This window comes from Photinus pyralis, unplaced genomic scaffold (genome assembly GCF_008802855.1).
Source record: "Photinus pyralis isolate 1611_PpyrPB1 unplaced genomic scaffold, Ppyr1.3 Ppyr1.4_LG4, whole genome shotgun sequence".
Lineage (NCBI taxonomy): Eukaryota > Metazoa > Arthropoda > Insecta > Coleoptera > Lampyridae > Photinus > Photinus pyralis.
The window spans coordinates 49,541,627-49,564,739 of record NW_022170511.1 but is presented as its reverse complement, the minus strand read 5'-3'; the positions used below and the strand labels follow the sequence as shown (position 1 = coordinate 49,564,739).

The following is a 23,113-nucleotide window of genomic DNA, read 5'->3' as shown; positions in this document are numbered from 1 at the left end:
ACTGCAAGCAAATTTGAAGAATGTCCTAAAGTTTCCTAAGTATCCTTAAACAGTCTCAGCAAAGGAATCCCGAAGCTGCACATGGAAACTTTATAACGGTAAAAAATCCTTCAGCAAAATCAAAAGTTCTAGGGTCAAGCTCATAGAACAGTTAATCCTTACGTTCATGGATTAATGGCCGTTTGCACCGACAAATTTAAGTGGAACTTAGCTTAAGCGTAGCTTAAAATCCATGGCAACGATGGTTGAGACAATGGTTGCCGTGGATTTTAAGCTACGCTTAAGCTAAGCTCCGCAAATATTTTTCGGTGCAAACGGGCATTAACCATGTAAAAACCGGGAACTTACGGGTTGTATAAGTGAGTGTGGATACTATTGTTATTCACAGAAAAGGAAAAATTTGTTTACTAAACTAGACGTTTTTACAGTCTAACTTTCGGCTAATGTTTATGGCACATTTTTGATTCTCAAAAAGGAGCTTATTGTTTCATGACAAAAACATCAATTTTTTAAAACAAAATTCTGACCAAAATAAAATCACTCGTTACAGATAATACAGGACATTTGTGCTCAAACGGGCAGCTAGCGGGAAAGTTGTGGGGTAGTTTTGATTTCTTTGATTCTATATGTTTTTTGGGGTGCTGAATCCGAATCTGAGGTTTGCCAACAAAATTTCATGACGCAACATTGAAAAAAATACAAAAGAAATTGAAAAAGATATTTTTTGGCAGTTTTGAGCTTACAACTTGAAAACTATCAACTTTTTGAAAATAACCTTCCTATTCAAAATGAAAGTATTTCGTCTGTATCCGCAAATACCCATCTTTTATTATTGTTTTATTATTATTCTGTGCAAATATAAATCCGTACTTTTATTGTCTACCGGTCTCCTCAAAAGATTTTATAACAGTTCCGTCTGGTATAAAACTCTCCCACTCCTTCACAGATGAGCCAAAACCCATTACGTCAGCGTGTACCTGCGTTTGCAGTCTCGAGACCCTCCTCCCATACACATACATACACACCCTCACACAGTTACACAGATGGACGGACGGACAGTCCAAAATCATGAACTCGCTTTTTGTCGCTGGTTAAAATGTAAACAAAAAAGAAATAAATCGGGTTCAGTTGATAGCAGAAAAATTTAAGCTTGGGTAACTGCGTTATCCCACTCCGAGGAGTAGGTACGTGATTCTTCAGAACACCGGAGCAAGAGGGATAATGCCGTTGAATAGGAAATCAATTTATCCCTTTTGCCATTTGAATTTTTTTAATTAATAATGACCACAGCGCCACTTTCCCAAGTTCAACAATAATTATCCAAACATGCTACGGTAGGGTTTCGTGATTTCTTTATCTGGTTCGGAAGAGAGTGGGAATAATTTTAGAGAGCACAGTATAAGTATTGTATATTATAAATAATATAATAATATTATACTGTTGTTCGTTAGAAATTAACTTTTCATACAATTCTGGATATCTCGTCTCCGACAGACGGGGTCCATTCCATCGAATGCTTGCTTGTTTATTTTTGCAATTCCAACACAATATCTTTGAACGCCTAACTTTGCCACAGAAAATCTGGATCCAAATGGGCTACCGTTATATCCTCGACCGCAGAGAATACGAAGTCAACCAAGTGGAGGAAAAACGCCAAAGGTAGTTTGTTGGCGGGGATCGAAACGGGAATTATCGTGTTGTAAGCAATGTTAGAATATAAGATTTCAAGTGTCTCTACTGCGGCTTGAAGGTGCAATTAGTTTATACGGCAAAAATTGGCACAAAATTATCACAATTTTGGATGGTGAACTTGCTTCACGGACCTGACACGTCAGAAAATATTTTCACGTGACCATAGACACGAAATCGAAATTATTAATTCGCATGAGAAAATTGGCAAGTACAGCATACAAATGACAGTTGGCGAGGAAGCGTAATTACGTACATTTATAGCTAGCAATGTATTTCCAATATCGAAAATGGTATACAAAATGTATATTTATAGTTACATGGTAATACATCGCTTCCGAGATACAACGGGAAATTAAAGTACATGAAGACAAATCCATTGAACTCTCACAATATCAATTACTAATAATACGGAAATTGCAAAATGGGTAGCAAACGTCGATAAATGAAAAATAAATTATAACTGATGCATTCCTTTTTCGCGTAACGCCGACTGGAATTATTACCGGAAAACTACACTGTTGCGATGCCTTTGTTTACGTTTCCCCATTTTAAGGTAATGAAGTGAGTTACGGAAAAATATATTTTTCATTGTACCACCTATTTCATTAATTTTATTTTCAATCAATGCCGCAACTGTAATGCGGATGAGATTTCGCCTTGGGGTTTTTTCTAACCAAAAAAATACGAATTGTTTTTATGCAAATGATTTATTTTCATTACTTAATTAAATTCAGGGCGTACTGGCGGACAATGGAAGATTTTCTTTATTTGGGAGAAGTAAAATTCAATCAATTAACGAGGCGTGGAAGTACTTTCCAAAGCAAACGTGACGTACGACTTTGTACACCTACTCATAAGGTCTTAACGGAGTTTTTTTCGAAATGTGCTTTGTTTTCGTCTTAGGAGCGGAGAACTTTAATTATTGCATCTATTTTGGAAACTATTGGCTTCCTTAATGTTACTTCATCTAGATGTTTTGCCATTAGTGTGTAATGATAGGGCTCGTATACAACTTATGAGCATCGTAACGTTTTATCATTTGTAAGCAAAAGACGAAAACTTACTACACAAAATTGGCTCGACATTCCATTACAATGCTTTCATTATCTATTGCTATCGATTACTGGCCTTAATTCGTTCTCGAAGTCAGTTTCCTGCTGTCATGGAAATGTTCGTTTTACGATGCTTTAATAATGTAGTTTATATTGATGGAGGTAATAATCTTGACTGCACCCACTTTGAAATGCTTCCTTCTAATTGTTAGCTCCGTTATCATCCTAGTTTAACAGATATGCAATTTAAATGAGGACATGTCTGCAAGAGTAGGTAGAAAATTTCTGCATTAAGTGCACCTTTTTCAAGGATATGGTCATTTCAAGCACAGAATCAAGCCAATAAAATTTGGAATTATTTGTAGAAAATAGTGTGCATGTCACAAATCGTTCCAATGGGAAGTCCCAATGCCTTAACACTAGTAAACATCAAACGCTGCGATAAGGACGCTGGAAGTGAGTACCTCTTTGTAACTCCATTGGAGGTTTCTACGGCCTTTAACTATAAAAAACTGCTATCACAAAAGTACAACAAAATTTCCGACAGATATCCAGAGATACATACACATTATGCTCGCCAAGAGAGAATGCTGGTCACCTAATTATGTATGTTTTCTTATTTAACCAGACGATTGTAGACCGGTATCAAGTGTTCTGTGACCGGCATTTTCTTCTGGCAGGCATAATACAGGATGTGAGGTTTTTAGCCAATCGATAATTAAATCAGTTAAGTTCGAAATATATCCGTTTTGGGTGGCTAATTTAATATTATTATATTAGTATCCAATATTTGATGGAACACTCAGAGCAATAAAATCCCCGTACAAGAGAATTTCGCCGAACCAAAAACAATTAAACTAAACAGAACAATGGATAACATGCTAACAATGTTAGAAGTTCAACTGAATAAACGTGGCCTATATACATCAGATTTATATGAAACGTACATATTGATTTCCTTTTTGTTACCAATATCCCGCTGACATTAAACTTCATAATAATTGATATGCTGCCATTGTATCGAAATTTATTAATTAACTGCGGAGGGTTTAATAAATTTGTCAATTCCATGATCACAAGATGCTTTCCTAGGAATCGATTGGTTTAGTATTTCTTATTCATAGCTTTGAATGTAAGTGTAGCGTGAGTGGGTATTTTTGTTTGTTATATTCTCAACGCTTCAATTTGCAACCATTCTAAAAGCTCTAATTTGCATGTTATAGTTTGGATTAATATGCTGAAAGACTTTCATATGGAATAAGCTCGCCTGAATAACTGATATTTTCTGCGGTCTTTCAGTCCTGATAAACTCTTTCAATGTATATGACAGTCATTACACATTCGATACTTTCCTAAAAAGCGATATCGCCACATCAGTCTGTTTTGTGACCTCTAGTTAATTTAATACAATGCACGGTTTATATTTAGTATACCTATACTATCCTGAAAAATTGTACCCCAATGATCACAGTTACCAGTAAGATTCTTGCATTACAGACGAGGGACCAGTGCTGCATCATGTCTGATGTTCGCGATGAAGAATATCAGGGTGGTCAAAATTTTGGATGGGAGTAAATTGTGTAATATACGATTTTTGCAGTTTAATAGTAATAATGATAAGTAAAAATTTCTTTTATCCAAATAATTTTAAAGCTGCCGATTTAGGTTTACAAAACAATCGCATAACTAACCTTATGTGAGCGATGGATGTGGAAACCTGAAGTTTTTTGCAGCTAATGGGGTTGTTTTAACACATTGGGGAAGGTATCAGATGATTTCTTTGATACATTCTTAAAAAAAATTCGACGGTAAGAATGATTCCGACTGTAAAATGTTTTTATTAACTGTATTTCTACACTAGTTCTTTTGTGGGAAGAAAATGGGTTCAAAATTGTACCTACTGACCAACAATCGATTTCGAATAATTTCAATGTCACTCTTGTTTGGGCAATTTTATCTTGGGGCGTAATTGCCTCACCTTAACTAATTATAACGTCACAATTACGAAAAATATTTTGAAGGTTCCACTGGGCGAAAGCGGCACGGTAGCAGTTGTTCTGATACGCTATTCTGTAGAACCGATTCCTTGAATCAACGGTAGAACTGATTTTCAATGAAAATAAAACTGCGCCATTCCGTTTTTCCGTCAATCAACATTAACGATTTATAGACATAAATAAAAATTTATTAATTGCTTTCGCTTTTCGACCAAACTAGCATGTCATTGCATTGTAACCAGTAACCATTAATGTTTGCAAGAATCTGCGCAATTTAATTATTATTAATAAAATAGTACGATAAGTGTATATATGTATGGATTATGCAATTGGTCTTAGGGGCGTCATTTGATTTAATTTTGTTTTGGAGAATATACAATATTGTAATCTGATTTGGACACTAAACCCCTAAAAATTTAAAGATTATTCAGTGATGTAACGGTCCTTAAAGCGTTTCCATTGCAAACACAGGATAAAGGAATAAGTGCAAACTGTAGTTACGATAATGGGGATCCTAAATCACCAACATGATTATAATCTTACAAAGGACTTTGTCTCAGAAGCCTCATTCTAAACGCTCCCTTTTCACACAAACACTTCCTTTTAAAATACGATCGTCTAAATTTCGACAATCTCAACGTATGGCTATGTAACAGTCACTTAAAAAGGCAACCAGGCGGATTAGTTGAAAGAATACAGTATAATTCACCGAGATACATGAAATGGATGTTTGAAAAGTCGCGCAACTGGGCAGAGTTAACGACACGTGATTTGTCATATCTCAACTTAGAACTGCTTAAAGTTGAAATATGGAAATAGTTTTTTTAAGAGAGGGAGTCGTGTGAAATGGACGACATTCTGTCTGAGCTCATCAGACAATGCACGAGATGAAAAAGAAGGTAATAATGTGACTTTGTTTTACGCGAACGGATTTACCTTTACTAATATTACTGTATTCTCAACGTTATGGAAATCGAAACGTGAAAACAAATTGGTTGCTCAAGCTAGTGACAAACTATAGTACTATAGTATCTACTATAGTACTATGGACTATAGTAAAGGAAGTATAATGTTAACTGAAGTTGTTTGATGATGGTGACAGCTTTTCTGTTGAAACGTGTTCGATATATTAATGTATTATTGCGATTTATTCATGTTTTTGTTTTACTTTTTGTAATACACAATAAAATAGAAAACAGGTAACTCGATTAGCTTGGTTCTTTAATCGCACGCCGGGTTAGAACCACTTAATCTTATTGAATTATTAACTATAGGAAGAAAAGATTTTTGCATATTACTGTAATATTGGTTGCATACCGTTAATTTGTTGTACTGTTGCCAATTTGTTTACCTGTACTCGTATGGTATAAATATAAATAAACTGGTTGAACTGCTATTCCGTATTTATGCTAGGGGCGGCGATTATGCTATAATGGTAGATGCTCCGGTTTGCGCCTCCAAATGGCCGCCAAGGAGATCCGATGGATGGTGCCGCCCCACCTGAAACAGGACTACACACAACTGGCTCGCAAAGAGATGTTACCGCATGGTCATTGCATCGCGGCCATATGCCACTCGCTCACAGAATGAGCGGTAGAAAACGGAGTCGTTTGCCCGGCCATCCTCTTCCGGCAGCTTCCCTAATCCGTATACTACTCTCTTGGCCCCCCCACGACTCCGCCAAGGAGCGGTCCGAGCCCTTCCAGCACAATTGGACGTCGGCGATGACGAGGTCCTTGCCTGGAAGGTGGATGGCTGGATGGAGTTTGTATAGATGCCTGTCGGGGTGGTAAACACGTGGTCCCACCTCGACCACCCATCCATTTGTCCTACTAGAGTGTCACACCATCTTCCTCACTACTTCGTCGTCGCCAGGTGTTCGGTCTTCCCCATAACGTATTTTGCGGAACCAAAATAGCAGTCGTCAGAGGATCGTTGAAGCGCTTATGATTTTTGAACCAACTATGAGGCGCCTAAGCTCGGGGATTCCTAGGCTTCCACGGAACAGAATCACGTACCTTTGATGGGGATTCAGCGGTGCTCTCTCTAAGTTGCTAATCCACGATGACAACTGGAACAAGTTAGGTTTCAAGGTCTCTGACGCGGAGTACCGGTGGCCTAAGTACCTGAAGGTGTTCAACGTACTTATAGATGGTTTCAGCTGGCCGGCAATCTTGAAAATTATTGTTTATGTTCAATCCATTCAATTTCTTTATGCCCTTTTAGCTTTTTTAGGAATAGAACAAGGATCCCTTAGTTTTACCTTGTTCCTCCTCAGTATTTTCTCTCTTAAATTTTCTATAAGACTAAGCGGTGTTTATCCAGTTTACTTATTTATTTATGCTTTGTTGACTAGCCGCAGAGGGAAACCCCGATCCTTTTCTACCTTGCTTAACTAATAGTACATTATATATCAAGGTAGAGAAGTACAGCATTATTGCCTGAGCACCAAGATTACATATCGTGGCGCTTGCGCCGAGGGGTGTAAGGTGCGAAGGCAATAATAGACTTCTCTACCGTGGTATATATACTATTTTTTTCACTACTAGCACTTGAAGTCCTCTAAATTAACATATTATATTGATAAGAAAGTGAACGGTTGGACAGAATTTTGTGTTTATTAATTTAACATGTGAATCAAGTACGTGGAAGTACAAGTCAAACAGGCCGTATTTTGTTCTGTCATTGAGATATTTTCAAAGAGTAATTTCGTTCGAATTTTTGTAAAATGTGATAATTTTAGGTATGTAATTTCTCTGGAAATGGCGGATGGTGGTAATTATTCATTTTAGAGAACTTGTCTACACGTTTATTGAGCGAAATTTCGGGTTATGTTTTCTAAAAGTGACAGCGTGACAGTTCTCATTATTGACTACTAGTTAATAATGTCCACATTATTGACCACTTTGAACAACTGCCGAGAAAGCCTACTTTACAAGTGGAGAAAAGGTTAATAATCATGTCCTCAGATGCTAGTAGTGAAAAAAAGTAATTTTATTGCTGGTGCTCAAATTGCATCTAACAACCTCATTTACCCATCCCTCTACTTCTTCATACAGCATTCTCGTCAAGATTTAGTACCTCTACCTCTCATTAACACACTCTTGACTAATGCTGACCTTATAAATAATCTGATTTTCCCTTTCTGTTCAATTAATGGAGACAACTTAATAACACAAAACCTCCTAACCAAAAAACCTCTAATTAGTAACTCTTTTCAAACATCAAATACATTTTCATTTGATACAAAGTTTGTTTGAAACATAAATTACGAATACAAGTAAATACTACATTATTTACACCAAGCTTCAAAGATATAAACCGTAACATTTTTATTTTAAACAATATATTAACGTAGCAAGGTGTGGGCCACCAAAGCACATTTTCGTAAGTCTAAGTAAGAAATAACGCAAACTCAACGACATAAATTTGTTGTGATCGAAATTGTTACATAAGTAATGATTTTACACTCATTTTTTCTCGGAGCTTCGGTCAACTGTCAATTTTTTTCTTCGCTCAGAATGCAAAAAGAACAAAATGAATATATTGAAAACTGATTCAGCGAAAGTGCCCACAACCGTGCTTACAATTTTTTTAATAATTGCGTTAAATAACCAAATAATCTCAGGGCTTGCGACGAGTGGAGCCGCACTTACCATAGCGACGTAGATGAATTTGGCTTTCATTTTATCAACGCGTTTATTGCGGCCTCCAGAAATTAATGATACAGTAAATCACGCATCAAATATCATTTCCAGATGACATGATGCAATTTTTCCAATCCCAAGTAACTGCCAGTTTATCGCAAAACAAAAGCCCACGCGGGTGAAATGGTTTAATGTTGTAAAATTATCCTCCAAAAAGCTGAAATTTGGGCCACAAATGAAAAATACGCGGTGTTGACGAAAATTTTTTTCTAATTCTACCTTTGCTTTTATTTTTGAGTGCGCGACAGTTTCACCTCGCTATACATACGAAATTTCCCTGCCTGAACTCGAATCCGAAACAGGAACATTTTTGGCTGTATCTGGCTGGTGGAGGCTTTCCAATAAAATAAGATTCTGAAAATTTTTATTAATTGGTTCCCGTAAAGGTGCAATACGTAGACTTTAGATTAAAATAATATTATTTTACACTGCTTGTAGCATCTAAGTACAGTTGACTTTACGTATTCATTATTCAGTTGATGCTTTCATTCACCACCTTGTTTTTGTTTGTTTTAAAAACATCTTCATCGAAAATTAAAATGAAAGCACTAATTAGTCCCTGAGAATTCCGTTAACCACGTTTCAGCGCATACAAATTACCCGACTGTTATCAACTTTACTGTAACTGAGACATTAAGGAGGTAGCCATGGGTTCAGAAAGAAGACGATAAATTACTCAATTATTCCTAACTTTTTCTCTCTGCTCAAGTGGGACATTCATTTAAAGGAAAACAATAAATTAATCTAAAGGTTTTCCTTTATCAACAATTCGTTTGGACAATAAACCTTCATCTTATTGATTTCCCCAATTTTTCTTCGCGCACATTTCTCAGCCGGATTGATAGTGACTTGATGTCTCCCTAAAACGAAAACTATTTGTAATGTCAGAGATTTTTATTCCGCAAAAACACGATCGGAAACTAAAAAAAAATGTTAAGAATATCAAATGTGCGTGCTGTAACCTCAAACAATTTATCATACATAACGTAGGTTTGTTGACGTGCCTAACAGCACTAAAATAATTGTTTTTTCATAATTTAGAAAATTGACATATTTTTCCCTTTCGACAAGTTTAATTTTAGGTAGCTGTTGTAAATAATGAGCGGTACAATTTAACTTAAAGGATATGACAGCAGTTTAACGAGGGCTTTTCATGAAAGATGGGATAAAATTTACTTAATTATATCCAAAAGGCGTGTTAAAAAAACTCTCAAATTAGTTAACACAATGAACACGTTTCTTTTTTACAAAGAAAAGATAGCGAAAGGGAGAGGGTTTCGTTATTACTTGTGTGACGAGCTTATCTTAACGTTAATTCATTCCCGTTTATGTGTGCACCCACATCATTAGACGAATCACACTTTGCTTAATTAACTCCATAATGAATTTTAGTTTTAAGTTACAGTAGCGATTCCATGTCAGTGACGCAACCTTTAGTGTCTGTTCTAGATCAAATTCGAGATAGACTCGCGTTACGCGTTTTCTTGCAGGATCGGGAGTAACGGAAAGAAGCAGATTGTGTCTGGTTCCAAAACAACAAAGCCCTTCCTCTTGGCTTTACTGGAAATTGCGGTAACTATTTTTTGACTTAATGTTGGGTTTTAAATAATATAAACCGAGAGTTAAAGTTTTCATATATTCAGTTAACTATTCCTCTGAGTAGCCTTCGAAAATTTAACATCTTACAAGATCTGGGTTTGGCTTCCACGACTTATAATACTACGCCTTAGCGCATTTATTTTCCTTTAATAATCCCCAGGCTATCTATTTTCCTTTGTCACAATGATTAGAAATTCTACCACCCAGATTTTTTACTTCTTCAAACATTGCTTCTTGACGTTTATATTCTATTTCCTTGCTTCCCTTCCTACCCTTAATATGTAACTTTTTTCTTGGTTTACTTGCACCTTGCCCGAACACGCGTCAAACCCTAAAGTCTGATAGTTTAAATTTTTTATTGGCCGAATTTTCGAAATCTGTAACACACACAACCATTTGCTTCCAATTGTAATTGCCGTATCTGATTGACATCCTTAACGCCAAACCTGTCATTGCGTTTTCTATTTACCCATTACAGGGTTCAACGTGTTTCGTTTGGGACCCTCCCCCAAAAATGTAGTGAAAATTGCGTTTCTTCTTTAATTTTGTTCTCAGCAACCATACGAGTTAGCAAGACTGGTGGCATGCCTTTGAATAGGTTTTTGGATATGCCCTTTTCGATTTTGCAAATTTGTTACAAAATTCCTACTATATGAAAGAGCCCCTTAAATGGGGGTACGAAAAAATTCTGATTTCGACGAAATTTGGAATCTGGGTTTTTGAACATGAAAATCACGAATATGAATATTTTTTGAAAATTAAAAAAAAAATTTCACTGCAATCCTTGGCCGTACGACGAAAATGGAGGTAAATTCGTTGTGTACATGCTTGATGAGTTAAGGAACAAAATTTTCGAGCAGTTTTTTAAAATCACTTTTCAAACTAACCTAGCAAACACACTACTTACGTTTAAAAAAACGATTTTAAAGTGCTTTAATAAGATAAATTCGGTATTGTTCGTATGGTATACGTTTTTCTGTAGACGAATTTTATATCCACGTTTAAAATACGATTTTTATTCACATACAATACACCATAGATAGAATTCACGTTGTCGTAAACAACAAAAAAATAACGATTTAAGTCGATATTATGATACTTGGAATAATGCTTCTTGATTGTAATGGAACTGTACTTCAATACCATGATCGACATATCGAATTTTTTATGGTCATTTAATCTTATGGTTGCTGGAAAAAAATTAAAGAAGAAATGCAAATTTCATCACTTTTTGGGGGTGGCCCCCAAATGAAACACTTTGGACCCTCGGTTTATTTGGAAAAAAATCTTGGTTTGATCCCCTCTACGGCCCATTTTTTTTTACATACTCATATGTAACACCCTGTAGATACGGAAAAAGGTATCGAAGTAGTATTCTCAACAAAAATCAGATCATTATCTAACTGGAGCGCCTGCTTGCGAGAAATTAGACAATACCAGGAAGCATATGCTAGCGGGAAGGGAAAATGGCAGTTGTACTTCCTACAGATAAAACTTGAATGCTGGGCATAGGTAGTGGGAGCAAAGTATGGGAGAAAAAACGCAAATTAATCTTGACTCGAATATAATTAATGATGTAAGATGCTACTGACTTAATGGAATGTTTTTTTTATTAATAAATCTTAACGGTTTTTCTAAGCAATAATACAATAAAAAAAATGAGGTAAATTGGAAGTTGCTTAGCAGTTCCTGGCTCTTTGAGTTGTTCAGCGATTGTTCGGCGGGGCGGATCCAGTGATGTTGGCAGAAACAGCGGGCTAAATTCGGGGAAAATAAGGATAAGGACGTGGGGTAGAAGGGATCTTGACATTTGAGGGGTATCGATGGAAGACTGAAGACTGAAGATAAGACGTACGAAGACTAGAAGATTTCGTAGCATTACAGGTTTTAACCTGGAGACGTAAATAAAAACTAAAAAAAAGACCCAAATTACAACGTAAACTAGTACGAGAAAGCTACTTACAAGATGGTGTGGGCCTTAAACGTAGAGACAATATATAAGTATATTGCGTGCTTAAAATGATTCGGTGGCGATTCAACGTTCGAATCCTAAAAAGTAACGGAAGGCTTAGAAAAGACGACACGCTTGTCTACAAGCAAAGCGATTTTTAAGAGGGTAAAAATTCCAAGAACTTGCATTAACGCGGCTAAAATATTTCTACACCTCACTACCACAATGACAAAATTACCAAATTATCAGGAACGGAAACGAGACAAAAAAAGATCAGTATTGTCAATAAATAAGGAACATAAAAAGTAAGCGGGCAAAGAAAATAGATTTTTGAAAAGCCCTGAAAGTGGAACATGTCGAACGTCTCTTTAAATAATGGAATTATAAAAAAACTTAGAAAATAAAAGGAATGAAATCAGTAAGGGACATTTAGATTGCGAAAAGGAAAATAAAATTGTAAGAAAGTTAAAAGCCCATTAGGAAGCGAAGAAATCAAAAGAAAAGATTTAAAGAAATGAGTACAGTACAGTTGTAGCATTTTCGGAATCACAAACAGACAAGAACACGATGGAAAATGTATGGACATTGTCCCTCTGTGGAGGATGGAACATATCACGAGTGAATTTCTGGGGACAAATATTCCAAACGGAAAAAGAATTCGGGGGCGAATATTGTCAACATACGAGTATTATAAACTGCTTTCAGTAAGGACCAAAAACCATAGTATGGGAGGTAGAATTTCAGCTTTCTATTCCAATGAAATTCATGATATCCTGAGGAATTTTTTTAAGTTGTATTTCAGTAACGAAGTGTTTGAATTTCTTTTCGCTCAATTCATAATTGCCATCAAATTAAAGTCGTCACCAGTTGTATCACGTTAAATATCAATATCCAAACTTACTTTGGGACCTATACGCGGCCCACGTCACCGAATAACTGTCAACTACGAGTATACTCCTAAGCCGTATTAATTTTTAAGAATATCAGAGCCCCTTCTTTCATGCTAACGAAATTCGGCTTTTGTATTCTAATCTCTCATTTGCTTCCATCTCAAGCACCTACATTTAAAGGGAACCGTTTACCCGAATATTTATTTCAATTCTGTTTTCAATGCCTTGCGTTTCGTATTCATTTATCTCAGGCAGTTTTGTTAAGTGAGCGAACTAATGAAAGTAATCAAAATCATTAGCATTTCCCCTATCGTGGACCGGTAGAGGTATACGAACGATTTGAATGCCGTTTTTCTAAGCTATTTTAGCGATTATATGTCGAGCAATTTGCTACAAGAGACTGTATGGCGAAATTAAATTCTAAAGAACCTTTACATTTTGCATTACATTAATCACTCAAGCGGATTTGAGATGGCAGAAAAATGGGATTTTTTATTTTATTTTAATGAAAGCGTTTTTAAATACGAAAAATTCGATTGACGACAAAAACTGTAAACTTCCAATGCGAATTTTATTGACATTAGGTTTCCCCAACAAAACCTTTTTTGTGTATTAAATAATTAAAAAAAGGGTTCGATGTGTACCGTGACATATACCTAATTGTCGGCTGCAAATGTATTGGAAGCTTGGCTAATTTGACACGTAGATAATTAGATTTGGGGTTGTTCTTCAATGTAATTTATTTACCACTCGCTTTTTACGTTTTATGGAAGCTTACATCAAATTAGTCTTTAGAAACGTAGGTAATTGGCACGAAATTGTTTCGGACTGTAATTGTGAAGCAATTGCGCGCCATCTCGGAAAATGCAACACATTTCTGTATATTTACTCTTGCATTTTATGACAATCCCTTAAAATTGGCCAACCTACCATCTGGATAGGTGCTCTAGTTTACGACTGAAGTAATAACAGTGGGGTCATGTATTTCTGAGTGCGGCTACAAAAAAAAAGTAAGTTTTTTTTCACAGCAGGTCGAAGAACAACAGATCAACTGCAAAGTACGTTAGACTCATGACTTGAATGAATGCACATACAGATGATTGACGAAGGCTTATAAAGTCCATATAAAAAAGATTTAAAGTTTCTTTTTATGAAGGTAACTGGAGATATTATTTTCATTCTATATATCGCGGCACGGCGGTTGTTCTCATAAAATGATGTCGTTACTATAATATATTCAGAGATCTACGAAACTATGTTAAAAATGTTATAAATCTAAGTATACGTAAAATAAAAATGAAATAAGAGAGAAACATGGATACGGAGGGCCTAAAATCAACTGCTTTGATAAAGACTTATAAAAGTAAACTAGGGAAATATATCTCAAAAACTTGGTATGTTATTATTTTTTCCTTCCCTTGGAAAGGAAAACATTTAGAGAGTTATGCATTTTTTTTATTTATTTCGAAATAATAAGCAGCGACAGGGATTTAAATTCATGGTTGTTATCAAAAATTTACAAGTCCCGACCCCTTTGGAAATACATAAATTATGGAAGAAAAGAAACTTTCCATAAAATTCTTAACGAGATAAATAGCAATGAGGTTCGCTTTTTTTCTCCGAGTTTCTGTCATTTGCATTCAGGTTTTATCAGTCACTGTATCGACTTCCATTCTTTACTCTCTTTCATATTGTTTACAGCTGATGATTGGGTTATTTACTATAATTTAAGTGAAAGGGATTGATTTGAATGCCGAAGTTTGTAATAACTATCTTCGAACTTTACTGCGACTAACAGATGGCGTGGAAATTTACGTGGTTAGGGTTTAACCAGTACGTGTATCTATGTTAGTATTTTGAGTATTATTTAAACATTTCGGCTTTAAATAGGCCAAAGAGAACTTATTTATCAAACACCAGCGTATGTATGGACCCCCAAAAAGAATAAACCACAAGTGAATAATTTTTACTCTCTACATTGCAGTTAATAGTTATTTACATGTCAGGAAAATGACAAATTACTGGCTCTTTCGGAACTTTATTTAAAGCAAAGAACGTTTACCTGTATCACGTCGACCGGCTCCTTTTCCCGTGTAATCACAGTTCCTCAGTAAACTCACCTTTATACCTACCCTCCTTAAATTACGTGCTTTCTTCGATTTGTTACTCTGACCTAGACGGGTAAAAACCAAGCAAGATCTGGCGGTGTTCTGCAGAGATAATAGCGGGGGCGCAGAACTGGTAAAAGTCGGTAGGGCGAAGGGTAGCGGTGCAGGTCTAGGGGATATTTCGGCAATTGGTTGAGAGGGTGGCCGGCTTAATCGGATCGTTCGGTGACACCACCAGTTCGCATTCTTTTTCCAGTTATTTGCGAATAGGTTCAGCCATGTTTGTGACAGATTCCATTCTTCTTTTCTGCCCACATTGTCCATACAAGTGGTGATTAAGTATTAAAAAGGGTTATTATTACTGCATTGCTAGCCAAAATTTTCTGTAAAGAAAGCCTGTAGAAAAGAAATTCAATTTAGAAACAGCCTGTGGTTATTTTATCCAAACGAGTGGATCTATACAATTAATTGTCCAAAATCTTTCCAAAATTCCTATTCAAAGGATGCGTCACAGACTTGAGGTTAAAAATAAACATAACACTCTTCTTTTAAAAAATTTGTTTGCAAATGCTTTTCCATGTTGTACGAGAACTTCATAAAATCCAAGGTAACCATTGCATCATTAAAAAAAAATTAATCTTGACTCCCTATGATGTACCGCATGGTTTGTATTTTTACATATGTATATGTTTCACCATGTATTCATAGAATTTTCGGGTTTTATTTTTGCGCTTCTGATTTGCTAAATTGCGGAAGACAAATTGTGTATCCATTATTCTCCCAATCCCAAATTCAACGTTCGAAATATGTAGTAAGTACCATTACACGCTCAAACAAGAAATGTAGACATTTCTATGAAATGCTGGCAATTGTCTAGTTTTCCATGTTGCACTCTGAAAACATTTACATTCATTGCGACGAACTTCCCCCTTAGCTCGTGCACGAACGGTATTCTAAATGAGGGAAAGCACAATTATTTCAAGTTCATTTAATTGTCGAACAATAATATAATTGTACAATTCAATTATTACACCGTAGACGGTCGGTCGGTCACTCGGGCGCCACCAAGACTTATCTGCACCCCCTAAGTCTTGGGAAAGGGGCGGTCTTGTCGGACGGGGTGGAAAGCCTCCGGGTATCCTCTAGTGGAGAACGGAATCTACCAGGGATCGGTAAGAGTTCACCACAAAATGGCGGCGGTCACTTCCGGTTAATCTAAAACAAATTATGGCCAACGGCCCGGACGGTAAATTTCCTAAAGGGAATAAAGCAATAAATCAATTAGCGGTGTCTAGGGGAAAGAAAAGCGGAAAAGCAAGGAGAACAGAATATAATGAAGTTTAGCGGAACGGTGGCAAAAGTTACGGTAGTGCAAAAAGGTAAACTCAAAACGGTAGTTAAACGGACAGGACAACGGATTGACTTACGGTCGCTCAAACGGTAAAACGGTAAAACAAAAGGCTTGCGGTGGATTCGGAAGGATACGGTTTCGCAAATTAGAAAAATCAAAAGGCGTACTTACAACTCGAAAGTATGAAGCAGAAAGATCCCTCCCAAAATGAGCATTTTCCATTTAAAGGAAACCTATTTTGGTAGAAGTGGAACATGGAATTTCCAAAGCCGGGCGGTGCTCGTACCGAGCGGTGTAGAAAATAATTCGGTTTTTAATTAATTGCGGCTCCTGTGGTTATCTTAAAAATCTGGGACAACTTGCAAACAACTAGAAAAATTAGAGCGCCTCTGTGGACACCTCTCTCGACGGTTTCTGACAAGGCCCACTACTGCCCATCAACATGGCATTAATTAACAGCGCTTACCTAATTAAGCGTAATCAAACCTAAGTACTGATCAATCCAATCTGTAACTAGCTCCCTTGGACTTTTTCTTCTCTAACGGCGCTATCGCTTTAACACTCTTATCGCATCTGGAGGCATACGGACGGGACTGCAAAACTTGTAAACAACTCAATTTGAACTCGTTCTATCCTTGATTTTACTTATTATGGGAATCTAAAACATCTTATAAATAATTAACGGCGCTGAAATCAAAGAATATTAATTGCCCCTCATCTTCGCCAGGACAACATCCTTCGGTGGTTACAAAAATATCGCGGTCTTCTTGCGTAACGAAGCCCAAACCAAACGTTACATACAGGGTGGTCTTTGTAAACGGCACACTAAATGGAGAAATTCCGGATGCTTCGTTACATCATTAACTGGTATATGACCATTTAATGCTGTTTTTCGCAGAACTCGTACACATAATAGCGCCGCGAGGGCGTATTGTGCAGTACAGACTTCCTAAACGTGCTTTATTCAATTGCGCAACTCATATCGCCGTAAAAGCTTCAATTCAAACTTTCTCGCCTTCCAATTTAACTATAAAATTATTATCTGTCGCGTGACAGACAGCGTGCACCATTTATTACGTACCTACTATCGAAATGGAGGAGCTATCGGGTGCAACGCTTATTTCCCGGAGCGAGCTTTGACACTCCGAAGCTTTTTTGTTCGGATATTCGTTTGGGGAATTTCGAAATGTTGGCGATTATGACACTAATTGTCGTTTATTTTTCATCACGTGCCGAAAGTAACACACCGTTAAGTGATAAAGTTTTCCCCAAAACAACGTTTGCTTGCGCAGTAGTCCGCGTTTTATTACGACACGTGCAATTAATCAGCTATATTGAGCGCATTTAATAAATTTCCACGGAGATAAATTGGAGACAATGCCGAAAGAAAAAGAAATTAATTTAACGTTATACGGTTTCGCGAAAATACGCAAGGGAAGTTAAATTTTCCGTGTCAAAGATAATCTAACTTAGTTAATTAATACAAACCACAATACGTCGCTTTTTCTGCAATTCTGTCGAGAGAAACTAACTGCAATTAATCTATTTCAGCCAGTTCACTGAGATTAACCAACATGTCCGCTCCCGTCGTTGCCGATACCAAACAAGACATGGAATTAAACTGTCGATTTGATATGGAATCGGAAGAGCTGTACGCCGTTAAATGGTATAAGGACGATCAAGAGTTTTTCAGGTAACGCCATTTTCGATTATATAATATTCATGTTCCGATAAAATCTTATTTAGTAATAAACTCCCCAGTTTCTCGCCCTATTTAAGTTTCACTGTTATGTAAGAATGAAAATGAAAGGCATAACAAAATTTTAATAGGTTTTAAAAAAGTTTCAACTGATGAATTTTTAATTAATTACTCGACATTTTATTTATTAAGAAATGCTTTATTATTGAGTTGGAAATATTCGTTTTTGGGGATCTTTTCAATAATTCAGCGAGCTTAAGGGATTACTTTCCTTTGCTTCTTCTACAATCATGTTGTACCTATTCTAGGTAGACACCTGACATTGTTTTTGGATCAACCACTATTATACCCCAGTAATTGAAACAAGTTAAAAAAGTAATCGTAAACGATTTTCGGAAAGCGCATTTCCACTTGCATTCATTTCCCATTTGGAGGATGCAATTTTTGTTTATAAGAGTCCTACCTTTGGTCCTACGCTATAAAATTTTAGAAGGATTGGTTCACAAATAACGAATGTGAGTCTAGGTATGCGCAATAATAATATCTATTTTTCTACTTACATCTTTAAAATGTAGTGTGCGAAGATTCGTTTTAAATACGACTACTCGATACAGATTGGTGTCGATTCGAGAAACACGCATTTATTAAACACGGCTTGGCTAGGATCCTTTTCCACAATTTTCACTTATAATTGCACAAGAGGTTTGTATTTTACCGGGTAAATTTGGGTTGTTTAGGTAATGAAAATCCGTTGCCTAGCAATTAGACGAGAAAAACTGTCAACTAATAAAAATGCGACACCGCAGGTGGAGCATTTTTAGGTTGACAGTTTTTCGAGTCCAATTGCTAAAAGGAAACAAATTTGAATTGCCACAACCCAAATTTACTCGGTTTAAATACAAACCTCGAGTGTAATTCGGCAGGACAATTTAACGAACAAGAAATTCACCAACTAATCAATTATTGACAGACGTCAAACTAGTCATATGGGAAAGGATAATGTGATAATTGGTTCGAAAATGACTAAGTGAAAAAACCACTAGTGCATTTGTCGCTGGAAAAGTTGCAGGTAACTTTTGCCGCTGTCAAAGTGACAATTTCACTGCGGCTTATGCGATTTTTTATACATGAGTTGAATTGTCGTAGAAAAAGTATACCTAGTATGTAACGCGTTGCCATTTTTTGTTTATAACAAAATGTTCCTGGTTTTTGGCCAGGGGGACTATGATTTTCGGATTTTAATTAACGCAAAAATGTGCCTTCACGAAATATGCTGAGTTTGAAATTGTTTCTCTTAATTGAACGCACTGAGATAATAAATAGGCGTATTCTTCGTTTGAAATTAAATAAGTGTTTTCTTCCGCGCATTGTTTTACTCGTACAGGATACGCCCGTTGGATTAAGTTTTGATTTTTTATTCACTCGCACCACTTGCACTCGGATTTTTCTTTGATTTAATTTAATACGTCCGCGTACAAAAATCTCGCAACTAGTACACGAATTTAACGAATTGTGAAACTCTTACTTCAACATCCAAACGTAATAATTTTGTATAATTTCACCAAATAATACACTAACTTTCTCCACGAGCTTTGAAACTTCCATAATTGTTGGAAACTACGATTCTCCGTCAAAATGGATTCACTTTGAATAGCGACCCCAAGGATAAAAATGCGAACCAAATGGTCGGTCGCTTTTAATACCAAGAATGAAGAATGCCAAAATCCGAATTCCTCCAATTTTTCGAAAACCAATCCCCCTCTTAATTACTGAATAAAATTTGGACGCCCAAAATAGCAGAATGTCTAATTTTTTTATTGGTCAGTGTCTCTCTTACTACCAATCACAAATTGTTTAAATGTTGTTAATCAATTCTATCAACAGTTTCCATAGCGGCTTTATCCCCTGGGCATTTTTTATAGAAAGCAAATTCTAATTTACTTATTTCTGCGCGAAAATTTCAAAAATTTATGTCCAAACCTAAATGCTCTCTTTACAAGGTGTACCAAAATGTCGTGTATTTAATCCATTCAGGTGTTACGCTACTGAGTTAAATATCCAAAATACTTCTTGTGGTATCCAGTTGCAAGTGCAAGTGCTTGAACCCATTACTTACCTTCGCAGGCGTTCTTACCAGGACGGAACGAATTCGAATTTGTTTGGCAGTGTCAGACAAGGTTCATGCTTGGATGTATGACAGAATAAATCTGTAAATTAATGTGCATAGTGGTTAGTTATTTGCACACACTGTATATGTGGATAGACGCTTGCTTTACCCAATATCAATACCTTTGATATCCAAACGTCTCTTTTAATTTCCATATTTTTAGCACAAGTCAATTTTTTATGCAATTGGACATAAGCGTCCGGAAAGCAAATGAGACTGACTTAATTTCGGAAATGACTCAAAAGCAATTGGACGTTTCTTCGACCAGATAACCTCGTGGGATGTCGACGACCATGAAGAAACTGAAATATCAGAAAAGAAAAAATCCACTGATCCAAGTTTAAGGACCTTATACATAAAGGATAAAAATGCAAATCCCAAATCAGATCAATTACACAAAATCGAGCTAACGTGTTAGTGTTTTGGGGTTTAGTAAACACAGCGCTCCATTATCTTTATGTAAACCAAGTTAATGTACAATGATTATCTAAGCATACTGTATGGATATACTCGTACCTTCCTTTCCTGATTAATAAACGATCGATTTCAATTCGGCGAATGAAACAATTGCGGAAAATGTAAGCAGCAACGCTAAACTTCGTACATCAGTTCCAAATTATGCTACCTCATTATTCACGACATTAAGGGCAAGATGAATCACATCCTTAGTAATTTAGGTTGCAAATCCCTCTATCGTATTACTTACATTTGAGAAATACTCCCATCATTCCTTTCGTACGCATGCATGCACAACATTCGCCGTAATTAGGGCAGAATTTTGCGTGTTTGTACCTAAAGAGAATCCCATTGCGAATAGATTTATTGGTGATTTATTGCGAAGCAATTTAGCCCATGCATATTTGCACAACACCAAATCACTTTTCCTTCGATAATGTATCGTTTCTCGGTTTATGGCCGCGTATATCTCTCTATTTGCTCTGGTGCTAACCACTAAAAGCTCGGAAGTAATGAAATGGTCACCTACGGAATTGATTTTCTGCAACAATTTATATCTAATAAAATACGATCGTATAAAGAATAAAGCACGTAACACGTGCGAAAGGGGCTTAATGTTCGGAAGGACACTCACACCTTTCCCACGCACTTGCGCCACCATTAATTATTGTCTTTCGAATTGAAACACTAGTGATTCTCTGAAGTATTATATTATTGCTTATTATCATCACATTTTAAATAATGGTAACATCAAATTTTCCTCTAATATCATAAAAAATTCAATAGAAATTGGAATTTATCCAGTCCTACCACGGTGCTGATGCTATAAAATATTTAAGTAGGTATCTATTATTTGCTTGGAATAATCAACCTTCTCAATCGAAGAGGCTATTCTAGTGATATACAAATTGCGAAATTGCCATTCAAAATTAACCATTTTCTCTTGAATTCTTTAAGCAGTATTCGTCTCTTATATTATGTACGATACACGTAAATATTCACACGTAAATAATGGAACTTGCCGCAATTCGGGCATGGTGATAATGACAGATTGCACTGTGGTTTAACCGCGAAATTTAAGTTTCTTTTAAGTTCTCTTTTATGGGCCTCGTGAAGACTGTTGCGCTAATGGTTTCCTCGCCAATTCTATTATTTCGAACAGCTTGCAGGGCTCGGAATGTGCAGTTTTCCGGCTCAGATCAAGACCAAAGCTAATAACTTTCTGAGTAACTCCTATTTGAATTTATCAGTTTTCACCTACACAATGGCCGATTGATCGCCAGGTTTAATTGCTTATTAGTTAAGGTCTTTTGCTACTACCAATCCTAAATGATTTTAAAGTCGTTAATCAATCTTACGCAACTCAAAAATTATAGACCTTGCAATTTTCAAGCTAGTGGTTTTTATTGCGTATGAAACGGAGGTATCCATGCTGCGGCAAAAAACTCAAAATGGAGTCGACGTGAATTGAAGAATCGTTATTGAGTAAAACACACAACCTTCCCTATACGTTAATTTAATTTGAGAATTTAAATAGCGACTAGTTTCGACTGTCATCTTTGGCACCAATGCGAAGAAATATTTAAAGATCTAGAATACCTTGCTCAAACGTTAATGTTATGCAACTCTCTGGTGTTATCACATTTTGCTCACTGTTCCCCGGTTTACTCATCCTGTATTACCCATGATACAACGCATAGTATTCAACGTGTTCAGAATTCTTGTCTCCGCTTTGTATACGGAATCTCTAAATATGACCACATTACTCATAAGTTAAAGGACGCAAATTGGCTATCAATGACGAGTAGACGGCATCTCCATAATGCTGTTTTATTTCATAAAATCATTTCCGATAAGCGGCCACCATACTTATACAATAAGATCAGATTTAGGACTGACATTCACAATTTAAACCTTAGGCATAGAGGGCTACTAACCCTCAACATAAAACAGCACTATTTGAGCGGTCATTTAGCTACACCATTGCTGTGATGTACAATGCATTGCCGTCGCCTCTTAAGAGTTTACCAACTCGTCAGTTCAAAAAACAATTGTTTAACCTTTTATTTCACTCTTTAATTTGATTTCGTGTTACTGTTGATTATTCCTGCTCGTATTGTCTTTTATCTTTCAATCTGTTCATTCATCATTTCACTATACTTAGTAAGTAGTTATTCTAAAATAATTTTGTTTTCTTTTGCTGTTTTGCTCTGTACAAATATTCTCTATTTTGTCATGGTGTAGATGGAAGAGCAGCGTTTTGCTGAATCTATGCCATGAGGTTCTAAAAAAAAATTTTTTTTTTGGAATAAATATGATTATTATTATTATAAACGATATTTTTAAGTTGTTATTCGTAGGTCTCGGTCAAATGCATTCCTTGTTTTCGTTTTCTAGTACGTTCAGTATAGCTGTTGTCGCACAAGATCTCGCCCAGTGTGCTA

At 36.2% G+C, this 23,113-nt stretch overlaps 1 protein-coding gene across 1 annotated transcript in view; it reads left to right on the top strand.

The window, feature by feature from the left end:
- Nucleotides 1-23,113, top strand: part of LOC116167958 — a 117,835-nt gene that overhangs the window by 73,498 nt on the left and 21,224 nt on the right. The window contains exon 2 of the mRNA XM_031483583.1: nt 17,899-18,040. Within this exon, the coding sequence (XP_031339443.1) occupies nt 17,899-18,040 (142 nt within the window). The remainder of the gene's footprint in view (nt 1-17,898; nt 18,041-23,113) is intronic.